Source organism: Schistocerca cancellata, chromosome 3 (assembly GCF_023864275.1).
Source record: "Schistocerca cancellata isolate TAMUIC-IGC-003103 chromosome 3, iqSchCanc2.1, whole genome shotgun sequence".
Taxonomy (NCBI): Eukaryota; Metazoa; Arthropoda; class Insecta; order Orthoptera; family Acrididae; genus Schistocerca; species Schistocerca cancellata.
Genome location: NC_064628.1, coordinates 392,438,389 through 392,450,486, shown reverse-complemented (window position 1 = coordinate 392,450,486; position 12,098 = coordinate 392,438,389). Strand labels below are relative to the sequence as shown.

The 12,098-nt window shown below is 39.7% G+C and overlaps 1 protein-coding gene across 1 annotated transcript in view; it reads right to left on the bottom strand.

Annotated features, from left to right (window-relative positions):
* LOC126175117 (serine/threonine-protein phosphatase 6 regulatory ankyrin repeat subunit C-like) overlaps nt 1-12,098 on the bottom strand; it is a 357,458-nt gene that overhangs the window by 245,184 nt on the left and 100,176 nt on the right. Inside the window, exons 3-4 of the mRNA XM_049921671.1 lie at nt 11,076-11,276; nt 1,393-1,692 (exon numbers count right to left, since the gene is read on the bottom strand). Coding sequence (XP_049777628.1) covers nt 1,393-1,692; nt 11,076-11,276 — 501 coding nt within the window. The remainder of the gene's footprint in view (nt 1-1,392; nt 1,693-11,075; nt 11,277-12,098) is intronic.

The following is a 12,098-nucleotide window of genomic DNA, read 5'->3' as shown; positions in this document are numbered from 1 at the left end:
ATATCAATTGCTTGTGTTTTGGTATCTGTGTGGTTCACCCATTTGGTATTCCACAGGTTGTTACTTCACATAGGGGATGCCAATTTGAATGCCAGTTATTCACAGCTAACTAATGCATATTTGTGGCTGTAAGCATATCCATGCTACAAGTTGCCAACCCTCCAGTGATGAGGTGGTAGAGCATATGCATCATATCTTAAAGATATTATTGGCATGCCATCTAGAATCTTGGGTCTTGGAATTGCCACTGGTTTTATTGGAATTGCATACTAGTATTAAGAAGGATATGCAATGTTCCCCAGCACAGCTGGTTTTTCATGACTCAATAAATGTGCCTCATGATTTTTCTTTTCACCATCTAAACTTCCTTCCTTGCAATCTGGGGAATTTGTTGAGTTTTTTAAAACAAATTACAAAATTGTATGCAAAATTTGGTTGCCAGAAACCCTACTGGAGAGGGGACCAAACCTGTTTTTGTACATATTGACTTACAGATGTGCCACTATGTTCAGTTATGAGAAGATGATATCAGACTACCCATTACCCTTTGTAATGCAATGTTCCCCAGCACAGCTGGTTTTTTGTGACTGCATAAATGTGCCTCATGATTTATTTTTTTTTCACTATCTAAACTTCCTTCCTCACCATCTCGGGAATTTGTTGATTTTTTTAAAACAGTGAGGCAACAAAGTCTTTATGATCGACAGAAATGGTAAACCACACGTGGTCTCAACTGATCACTTAAAGTGAGCCTTTTGTGACAGCAGTATAGGAACTGTTCCCTTGTAACACAAGGACAACAATAGTATGCTCTGAACTCCTTCAAACATAAGTCTGTCTCATGTTATTCAAAATCATTCAGGTAGAAATGTTATGACAGTACCCAGAGGTGCCACAGGCTTGTAGTTATACAAAGATTTCTTAAAAAGTGTAATTTTCATTGTGTTCCTATGTACAGTGTACAAGAGATACAGCTTTCCCAAAAATGGAGGAGGGGGGGGGGGGGGGAGTTAATAATGTGGTGGAATAGATATGAATCAAGTAATGCACTCAGAATACAATGTGATATCTATGTATAAGGACTGAGATCTTTGGGACGCTGTTTTGTGATGAACGGTTATTATATGTGCTCTGAAGAAAATATATAATAAATCAAAGAAAGTTCAGTATATTTAATAGTGTATATTCAGTGGTATTACATAGTATATCCAAAATGGTATATCTAAGCTGTCCTTGGATCAATTACTAGGATAGCAAAGGATGGGAAGCAATAGAGTGGTATCAAGTAGTATGTGAAAGAGCATCATAAAACAGGTAACACAGTTAACATAAAATAGAAATATCTCTTAACAGTTACATACAATGATAACTTGACTAAAGATAACCATGTACCTCATTCCTTGGGAAGTCTGCTGTCAACATCAATGGTGTTTGTCCATTCTTGTCTTGACAGTCAACAGGCAGCCACCCCCCTTGCAGGATACATTCCACCATGTTTGGATACCCATACTGAGCTGCATGGTGGAGGACAGTCCTGCCACGAATGTCCATGGCATCCACAGGAATTCCTGACTCCTGGAGAAACTTGAAAGTCTCCACTGACTCAGTGCGTGCAGAGAGATGCAGTGCTGTCTCATCCAGTGCAGTTCTCACCAGGATATCAGCGCCAACTGATATCAAGTACCGCAAAGCCTAGATGACAAGAATTTTGTTCCAGAATGGCAGCACTATATCTGAAAAATAGATCTACAAGGCTTCAATTACCTATCATGCCCTAAAATGTGGAACATCCTGCCCAAGATCCTTTCCATCCCTACTAAAGTGGAGTTTGTATGAATGAATGTGTGTGTTTTTCCTTTGCTGAAGAAGGCTTCAGCTGGAAGCCAAATGTGTAACTGTTTTTCTGTTGTGCCTGTCTGCAACTCAATGTGTCATCTTTACAGAGAGTAGTAATTTATTCTTTTCATAATATTGTTGTTGTAGGTCTATAGGACACTTTTTAATGGCCTCAGTAACAGGCAAAATAATTATTACATGTAACATATACACTGAGATATGAGTTTACACAACACACAATCTGAACATCGAGAGGTATTGAATAATGAAGTAAAAGAAACATGTGAGCAATGAAGAAGGGGTGGAGGGGGTGGGGGTGTCAGTTATAGGAAGTGTGTCACCATTCAGATCATTATTGAGACAGATCACCAGCACATTTTAAAAGTTTGAGAGGAGGTGCTATTGCTAGAAACTTGGTGTTTACATGCACCATGTGAAGGTAGTGAAAATATGAAAATACACAACTGACAAAAAAAAGTGAAGCACGCAGAAGACATGGCTGGATGTCAATGTAACTTCACACACACACACACACACACACACACACACACACACACACATACACACACACCATCAGCAGGCATGTAAATGACTAGAATCGCAACTGTGTGCAACACGTAGAGTGCATTAGTGTTGTTCATGTTTAGTGTTGTTAACAGACTTGATTGGATGTATAAGGGATGTGAACAGCATCAGACATTGAGTGTTGACTATGCAGGGCATGGAGATGCCACATACTCATGTGAGACAGCATTATCACCACCCAGCAGAGTTGAAAGGCGCTTCACTGAGGATCTTCATTTGATCAACTGGTCAAATTGTCCAATATTCAAATTTGTGGAGGAGTCTAATATGACAGTGGCACAATGTTGGACTGCATGGAGACATGACAGTAGCCATAATCATTGTTGAAGTTTCAGTTGAACATGTCTGTCCACCACAATAGTGAATGGCTGTATTATGCACCAAGCACATTGTAACACCTTTACATCTATTCCTGCCATCAGAGAACAAGTTACAGGCTCCCTGCAACATTATGTGGCATCCCACGCCACTGTTTGGAGACCAGCAGCAGCTGAAGTGTGCCCCACACAGGCCACTGTTAACACTACAACGTAAACAGCTATGTTTGGAATGGCACTATGAATGGCAAGCATGGATGGGCATTGCATTGAGTTTGGTGAAGAATGATGGTTCTGCACTACTCCTGATAACAATCATCAGTGAACGTGGTGGTGACCTGGGGAGAGGCCCCAACTTTCAATGTTTTGTACAGGCACAGCAGTGTTACTCCTCATGTCATGGTATGGGGAGCCACTAGCTATGACTTCAGGTCATGACTGGCAATGACTGAAGGAACTCTGACAGCACAGAGATACATAATGCGTGTCCTGCATCATCCTGTGTTACCCCTCATGCAGCAGTATTGTGGTGCCATTTTTCAACAGGAAAATGCTCATCCAGACGAGGAACATGTCTCTATGAACTGTCTTGTGTGATGATGAAGTACTCCTGTGGCCAGCAAGATACACAGATGTCTCCCTGATAGATAATGTATGTAACAAGCTGGCATGTTAATTCACACAAGGTAGCACATCTCAACACACATGACCACTTTCTCTGGCCACTCTGGCCAGAGCGTCACTGGAGCAGCTGGAGATGGTGAACAACTGTGCCATGTGTGTGAGATGTGTTTGTCTGTATGAATGTGTGCGCATTTTTCTTTTCTGAAGAAAGCTACTGCTGAAAGCTTTTCAGTATGCCTGTCAGCAACTCAATGTGTCATCATTATAGTGAGCAGTAATCTATCCTTTTCATAATACTGTTGTTTACATAGTCTCCTGACTGTTTAAACTGATTTAGCAGGCTTAACTGTATCTGGTCTTCTGACATAATTATAGCCTTACTACTGTAAACCGAATGTCAATATTGTCCTAACCCTTACTGTGCAATCAACGAAGCCACACAAACTTTCAAGATTAGATACTCTTTCTTCCAAGATTGTATAGTGACAGTGAGAATGCCAGTACAGTCAAAACAACTAGCATCACATTTTATGTTGGTAGCAAAAAATCTCACATGAAAACAATGTTGACAGTCCTCACAGATTTCCATTTATGACAGATATGCAGCCGTATCAACTTGGGTTCAGAAAGGCAAAATCAACATATTAAACAATATATGAGTGGTTAAATAGTTCACTAAATCTGATGGACAGTAAACTGTCAACAATAGCTATATTTTTAAATTCACCAAATACTTTTAAAACGGTTAATAACAATTCAGTTTCAGTTTATTCATTCATCTTTTATCACTATCCATGCAGCCAATTTCATCATAGTCCAAACAAAGTAAATAATACATAACAGTAAAGAAAACAATGTAAAATGGATAACAATGAACACAACACTCAGTGTAAGCTAGAAGCTCTAAAACACAGTCGAGTTTGAGGACAATAATGTGGCAATCTGCCATGAGCATAAACAAACAAAGGTTTAAACCACCCAAGCAGAGAAGAACAGGGTGGGGGAACAAGCCTCATCTCTCTCTCTCTCTCTTAGGGGTGGCCACCTACACAAATTTTGTGCATCTCCCAAAATAGAAGTGACATTGTGATACCAACTGCCAATCTTTCTCAGTGTTGTGGGAGTCATATTTCAACCATGTGATGCACATCGAATAGCACCTGAACCAATTTCAAAACTAAAAAAAGAAAAACATTGAGCAATAGACAGCATTAAGAAAATATAATGTAATTGGACAGATGAAAAATCTAATCACCAAGTAGTGGCACACATATAAAGGTATTCTAATTTCCATGCTTTCGGAGTCAGTGCCTCCTTCTTCTAGCAGAAGGTTTGAAGGGAAAGGAAGAGGAGTGAAGGAATAAGACTGCTGAGGTTTAGGAAATGGAGAGAGTTTGGAAAAGTCACCCAGAACCCTTCGTCAGAAAAGACTTACCAGATGGGCTGAGAAGGAAAGAATGATTGTTGGGGACTGTACCAGACAAAATTTCAAAAACCTGAGGGTTCAAAGGTGGAAGACAGACATTATTCCCAAAACATCGCGCACAAGTTAATAAGAGCAGAAAGCTAAGTGCATTTTATGTGATAGAGTTGGGAGAAGGGGGGGGGGGGGGGGAGGGAAAGGTGTGGGGTGCGAATAGACAGGTAAGAAAATGAAAGACATATAAAACTAAAAGGCACTGAAGAAATCAATAGTTACTGTGAAGAAATGCTGAGACTAAAGAAACTAACATATATTAAGCCTAGGTGGGTTGCAACAACCAAGGACATGTTGTAATGTGAGATCCCAGCTCAGGAATTCTGAGAAACTGGTGTCCGAAGTAAGAATAAAGATGGCACGTGTAGTGAAACAGGCACCACTGTCACAACTATCATGTTGTAGAGGATGCTCTGAGACAGGATACTGTATGTTGCCAGTATACACCCTCTGCCTATGCCCATCCATCCTAACTGATCACTTGGTACTAGTCATGCCAATGTAGAAGGCCGAACAGTTGGTAGATGACGTGTTGTTTCATAGGTGGCTCTCCCTTTGATAGTATATGTTTTGCCTGTTACAGGGCTGGTAGCGGTGTTCATAGGAGGGTGCATACGGCAAATCTTGCTACAGGGATGATGACAGGATAGAGGCCATAGGATAGGGATATGAGTGCAGAAAGAGCACAGTGTTGAACAAGGATATTGTGGAGATGGGAGGGTAACGTAAACCTACTCTAGGTGTCGTAGGCAATATGTTACATCGAATGGACCTCACTTCAAGGCAAAATTTTATGACGTCTGAGTCTTGAAGAAGCTGATTAATACATTCAAGACTAGGATAACACTGAGTGACAAGTGGTGTACTCAATAGTTTCTTTTCTTTTTTAAAAAAAAAATGGCTGTATGGGAAAAAATGTTTAACATGGAAAGGAAGGCAACTGTCAAATTGTAAGAACTGTTATTTGTTAGGATTTTTAATGTGAGTAGAAGTGTACAGCTGATCTTTGGTGAGGATGAGCTCAATATCAAGGAAAGTGGCATGGAATTTGGAGTAGGAGCTTGTGTAATTTAATTGTTGTTGTTGTGGTCTTCAGTCCTGAGACTGGTTTGGTGCAGCTCTCCATGATACTCTATCATGTGCAAGCTTCTTCATCTCCCAGTACTTACTGCAGGCTACATCCTTCTGAATCTGCTTAGTGTATTCATCTCTTGGCCCCCTCTACGATTTTTACCCTCCACACTGCCCTCCAATGCTAAATTTGTGATCCCTTGATTCCTCAGAACATGTCCCACCAACTGGTCTCTTCTTCTTGTCAAGTTGTGCCACAAAGTCCTCTTCTCCCCAATTCTATTCAATACCTCCTCATTAGTTATGTGATCTACCCATTTAATCTTCAGCATTCTTCTGTAGCACCACATTTCGAAAGCTTCTATTCTCTTCTTGCCCAAACTATTTATCGTCCATGTTTCACTTCCATACATGGCTACAATCCATACAAATACTTTCAGAAATGACTTCCTGACACTTAAATCTACACTCGATGTTAGCAAATTTCTCTTCTTCAGAAACGCTTTCCTTGCCATTGCCAGTCTACATTTTATATCTCCTCTACTTCGACCATCATCCGTTATTTTGCTCCCCAAATAGCAAAACTCCTTTACTACTTTAAGTGTCTCATTTCCTAATCTAATTCCCTCAGCATCACCCGACATAATTTGACTACATTCCATTATCCTCGTTTTGCTTTTGTTGATGTTCATCTTATATCCTCCTTTCAAGACACTGACCATTCCGTTCAACTGCTCTTACAAGTCCTTTGCTGTCTCTGACAGAATTACAATGTCATCGGCGAACCTCAAAGTTTTTATTTCTTCTCCATGGATTTTAATACCTACTCCAAATTTTTCTTTTGTTTCCTGCACTGCTTGCTAAATATACAGATTGAATAACATCGAGGAGAGGCTACAACCCTGTCTCACTCCCTTCCCAACCACTGCTTCCCTTTCATGCCCCTTGACTCTTATAACTGCCATCTGGTTTCTGTACAAATTGTAAATAGCCTTTGCTCCCTGTATTTTACCCCTGCCACCTTTAGAATTTGAAAGAGAGTATTCCAGTCAACATTGTCAGAAGCTTTCTCTAAGTCTAGAAATGTAGGTTTGCCTTTCCTTAATCTTTCTTCTAAGATAAGTTGTAAGGTCAGTATTGCCCTACGTGTTCCAACATTTCTACGGAATCCAAACTGATCTTCACCGAGGTCGGCTTCTACCAGTTTTTCCATTTGTCTGTAAAGAATTTGCGTTAGTATTTTGCAGCTATGACTTATTAAACTGATAGTTCGGTAATTTTCACATCTATCAACACCTGCTTTCTTTGTGATTGGAAATATTATATTCTTCTTGAAGTCTGAGGGTATATCACCTGTCTCATACATCTTGCTCACCAGAGTTTTGTCAGGACTGGCTCTCCCAAGGCTGTCAGTAGTTCTAATGGAATGTTGTCTACTCCCGGGGCCTTGTTTCGACTCAGGTCTTTCAGTGCTCTGTCAAACTCTTCATGCAGTATCGTATCTCCCATTTCATCTTCATCTACATCCTCTTTCATTTCCATAATATTGTCCTCAAGTACATTGCCCTTGTATAGACCCTCTATATACTCCTTCCACCTTTCTGCTTTCCCTTCTTTGCTTAGAACTGGGTTTCCATCTGAGCTATTGATATTCATACAAGTAGCTCTCTTTTCTCCAAAAGTCTCTTTAATTTTCCTGTAGGCAGTATCTATCTTACCCCTAGTGAGATAAGCCTCCACATCCTTACATTTGTCCTTCAACCATCCATGCTTAGCCATTTTGCACTTTCTCTCGATCTCATTTTTGAGATGTTTGTATTCCTTTTTGCCTGCTGCATTTACTGCATTTTTATATTTTCTCCTTTCATCAATTAAATTCAATATTTCTTCTGTTAGCCAAGGATTTCTACTAGCCCTCGTCTTTTTACCTACTTGATCCTCTGCTGCCTTCACTATTTCATCCCTCGGAGCTACCCATTCTTCTTCTACTGTATTTCTTTCCCCCATTCCTGTCAATTGTTCCCTTATGCTCTCCCTGAAACTCTGTACAACCTCTGGTTTAGTCAGTTTATCCAGGTCCCATCTTCTTAAATTCCCACCTTTTTGCAGTTTCTTCAGTTTTAATCTACAGTTCATAACCAATAGATTGTGGTCAGAGTCCACATCTGCCCTTGGAAATGTCTTACAATTTAAAACCTGGTTCCTAAATCTCTGTCTTACCATTATATAATCTATCTGATACCTGTCAGTATCTCCAGGATTCTTCCATGTATACAACCTTCTTTTATGATTCTTGAACCAAGTGTTAGCTATGATTAAGTTATGCTCTGCGCAAAATTCTACCAGACGGCTTCCTCTTTCATTTATTACCCCCAATCCATATTCACCTACTATGTTTCCGTCTCCCTTTTCCTACTCTCGAATTCCAGTGACCCATGACTATTTAATTTTCATCTCCCTTCACTACCTCAATAATTTCTTTTATCTCATCATACATTTCATCAATTTCTTCATCATCTGCAGAGCTAGTTGGCATATAAACTTGTACTAATGTAGTAGGCGTTGGCTTCGTGTCTATCTTGGCCACAATAATGCATTCACTATGCTGTTGGTAGTGGCTTACCCACAGTCCTATTTTTTATTCATTATGAAACCTACTCCTGCGTTACCCCTATTTGATTTTGTACTTATAGCCCTGTATTCACCTGACCAAAAGTCTTGTTCCTCCTGCCACCAAACTTCACTAATTCCCACTATATCTAACTTCAAACCTATCCATTTTCCTTTTTAAATTTTCTAACCTACCTGCCCGATTAAGGGATCTGACATTCCACGCTCCGATCCATAGAACGCCAGTTTTTTTTCTCCTGATAATGACGTCCTCTTGAGTAGACCCCGCCCGGAGATCCGAATGGGGGACTATTTTACCTCCGGAATATTTTACCCAAGAGGATGCCATCATCATTTAACCATACAGTAAAGCTGCATGCCCTCGGGAAAAAATATGGCTGTAGTTTCCCCTGGCTTTCAGCCGTTCACAGTACCAGCACAGCAAGGCCATTTTGGTTAGTGTTACAAGGCCAAATCAGTCAATCATCCAGACTGTTGCCCCTGCAACTACTGAAAAGGCTGCTGCCCCTCTTCAGGAACCACATGTTTGTCTGGCCTCTCGACAGATACCCCTCCATTGTGGTTACACCTACGGTACGGCCATCTGTATCGCTGAGGCACGCAAGCCTCCCCACCAATGGCAAGGTCCATGGTTCATGGGGGGAGGAAAATTTAATTACGAGTACATATTTAGAAATTCCAAGAACTTTATCATGTCAGCACCACCATAGTCCATAGGTATCTAATCCAAACCAGGGGCTGAAGGCTTATGGATCCTAGGAAAGCCCCCTACAAGTGACCCATAAAAATATTGGCACAGTGTGATTGGGTTTGTGGATCTTAGGAATAAAGTAAAAGGTGGTTTCTTGGACTGCATGGGGAAAGAAGTCCTACAGATTGCTGCGTTAGTCCTTGTGAGGGGCAAGAGATTTTAATGACTGACTGTACATCAGTTTGTATCACAGGGATGGGATCCTGATGGCAGATGATGTATGTAGAGGTGTTAGACAGCTGGTGTAGCCCCTTTCTTACATACTCCTACTGGTCAAGTAGCACAGAAGTAGTTCCCTTGTCTGATTGGGGGATAATGATGTGGTCATCAGCTTTTAGGGAACAAAGAGCCTACAGTTCTGTATAGGACAGGTTAGGGACATGTAGTTGGAATCTGCTGAAGGGTTGTGAAGCAATGCATTGCAATGCAAATACAACAGTCTCTTGCACTTACCCAGCTAAGTCATACAAAGGAAAGTCACAAAGTTCTGCACATCATTTTTTCTAATGTATTACAACAGTATTACAAAATTTACAATGACATAATTTTTTGACACAGTCATCCCAATTTTTATGCAATTAGCCCATTGTTGCACAAGCTTTCCAACATCATCATCATAAAAAAAATTCAAAAGTGTACCAGCCACTTATGCACCACCTCCTGCACTTTTTCTTCAGAAGTGAATAAGCTGCATCTTAAACCATCTTTTAGCACACCAGAAAAATAAATATCTAATGGGGTTACCTCCTAATTGTACACAGTACACCTAAAAATGTAAATTCTGAAGACATTGAATGGTGTGGGTGGTGGTATGTGGATGCACATATTAATTCCAACAAACAATAAATCACAGCAATCATTTCAAAATGTAGGTTTCAACTCACTGTAAACTATATCACTGTAATGTTTACCATTTACTGTTAATCCCTTTTCCAGGTAATGGGCTCTTGTGCACAACAAGAAACTGTGAGCATCACATTTCCTGTACAGGTTTGACTCATAGGTTTCATTTTGACTGGAAATCTGGAGCACTTTAGTCCATGCTCTGGTGTTCAATCCCTGGTTCAAATGCATAGGTCCATGTTTCATTCTCTGTGTTTATTCTTTATAAAAACATTTTATCTTCAGTAGCATGACAGTCCAATAGCTACTGACAGATTCTCACACACTTATGTTTACACTCTTTATTGAGTCTCGTTCAGACTTTATTATGATTTAATCTGTAATGGACGATGTCATTTGAAGCACCATGACTAATTTGCATTGGTTGCCATTTCATCAACAGTCACTCATAGATTATTCAAAAAAATGGAAGGGGCCTGTTCGATATTGGCATCAGTAGTGGATATTACTGGATTACCTTCTCTTTCCCCATCCTATATATGACTTTTAAATTGTTCAGTCCACTGATAAAATTTGCCCATAATAAAATGTTGCCCCCTTCCCCTATTGTACTGTAAGTCTTCCATAGGTTTCAGCTTCTGGTATACGTTCCAACCACAAAAAGCATATTATATAACATTTTTCTTCATCAGTGCAAATGAGAGTGGCACAGTCACATTACTTCAAGTAAGGACAAAACAAATTAATGTGACAATGCTGGAACCAGCCACAAGTGAAGAGAATGGTGTCATCTAGCAGCTGATGAGCACACTAAGCAGTACTGCCCATCTAAAGATGATGAGAAAAGAAGTCCAGATACTTATTAACTTAACCTCGTAAATAAAAAATAAATAAACCAGTATCAAAGATGATAGCATATAACATTTCTAATGGAACTCACATCCAGACTTCCACATGATGCAGCAGTCAAAAGAGCTGTGTGACCACGTTTATTACGTGCTTCTATTGGAACGTGGGCTTCTTTCAGCAGATATCTGATGATTTCCACTTCATTGTAGACAGCAGCACATAACAGCAGTGGCTCATCACTGCGAACTTCTGCATTTGAATTGGCACCTTTTGATATTAGTTCTTTTAATGCCTATATATGCAAAAACCGACAAAGACCACAGTAAATAAATAATAAATTAGTCTTAAAATGCTGTAAAAATGAAAATCATTGCAAAATTATTAACGTAAGCTGTATTTACAAGAAATGACAGTAGTTAACAAAAAGAGAAGGACAACACAAATGCCATTACCTTATCCCATTTGTTGAGAAGTGCTACAGTCAGTGATTTTCGCCACAAAAATAAAGGATATAACAGTTCGCAGAGCAGGTAATGGTAATTGTGTTGTCCTTCTCTCATTTGTTGACAAGTGCTACAGTCAGTGATTTTCGCCACAAAAATGAAGGATATAACAGTTCACAGAGCTTGATTATTCCCATGTATTGTATGCTTCACTTTCTTAAAATTTAAATAATAATTTAATAATAATAATAATAATAATAATAATAATAATAATAATAATAATAAATACTTTAGTTGATCAGTTGATTGAAATAGTTCTCTGAGTGAAGTAAAAAACTGCATTTTATTGTTAAAATGAGATATAATAGTTGGCCAGCACTTACGTTGAAGAGACAGAATCCAACTGTCACCTTCCAAACCACAAACGATCTGAATTTTGAGTCACACTGTGTAATTGATATCATCCAAATGCAACACACAGCTACATGACAGCATGGGCTGCTAGTCCAGTGTCCCATGTCCCAAATTATACCCGGTTTTGCTATTATTCCTGGACCTCCAAATTGACCACACTTCCTACCTCAGATGTATTTTCCTCTGATTTTCTATATCTTCCTGTGCCATATGCACCTTGTTGAACCCCATACCTAACAACTGCCCCCCGCCCCCCC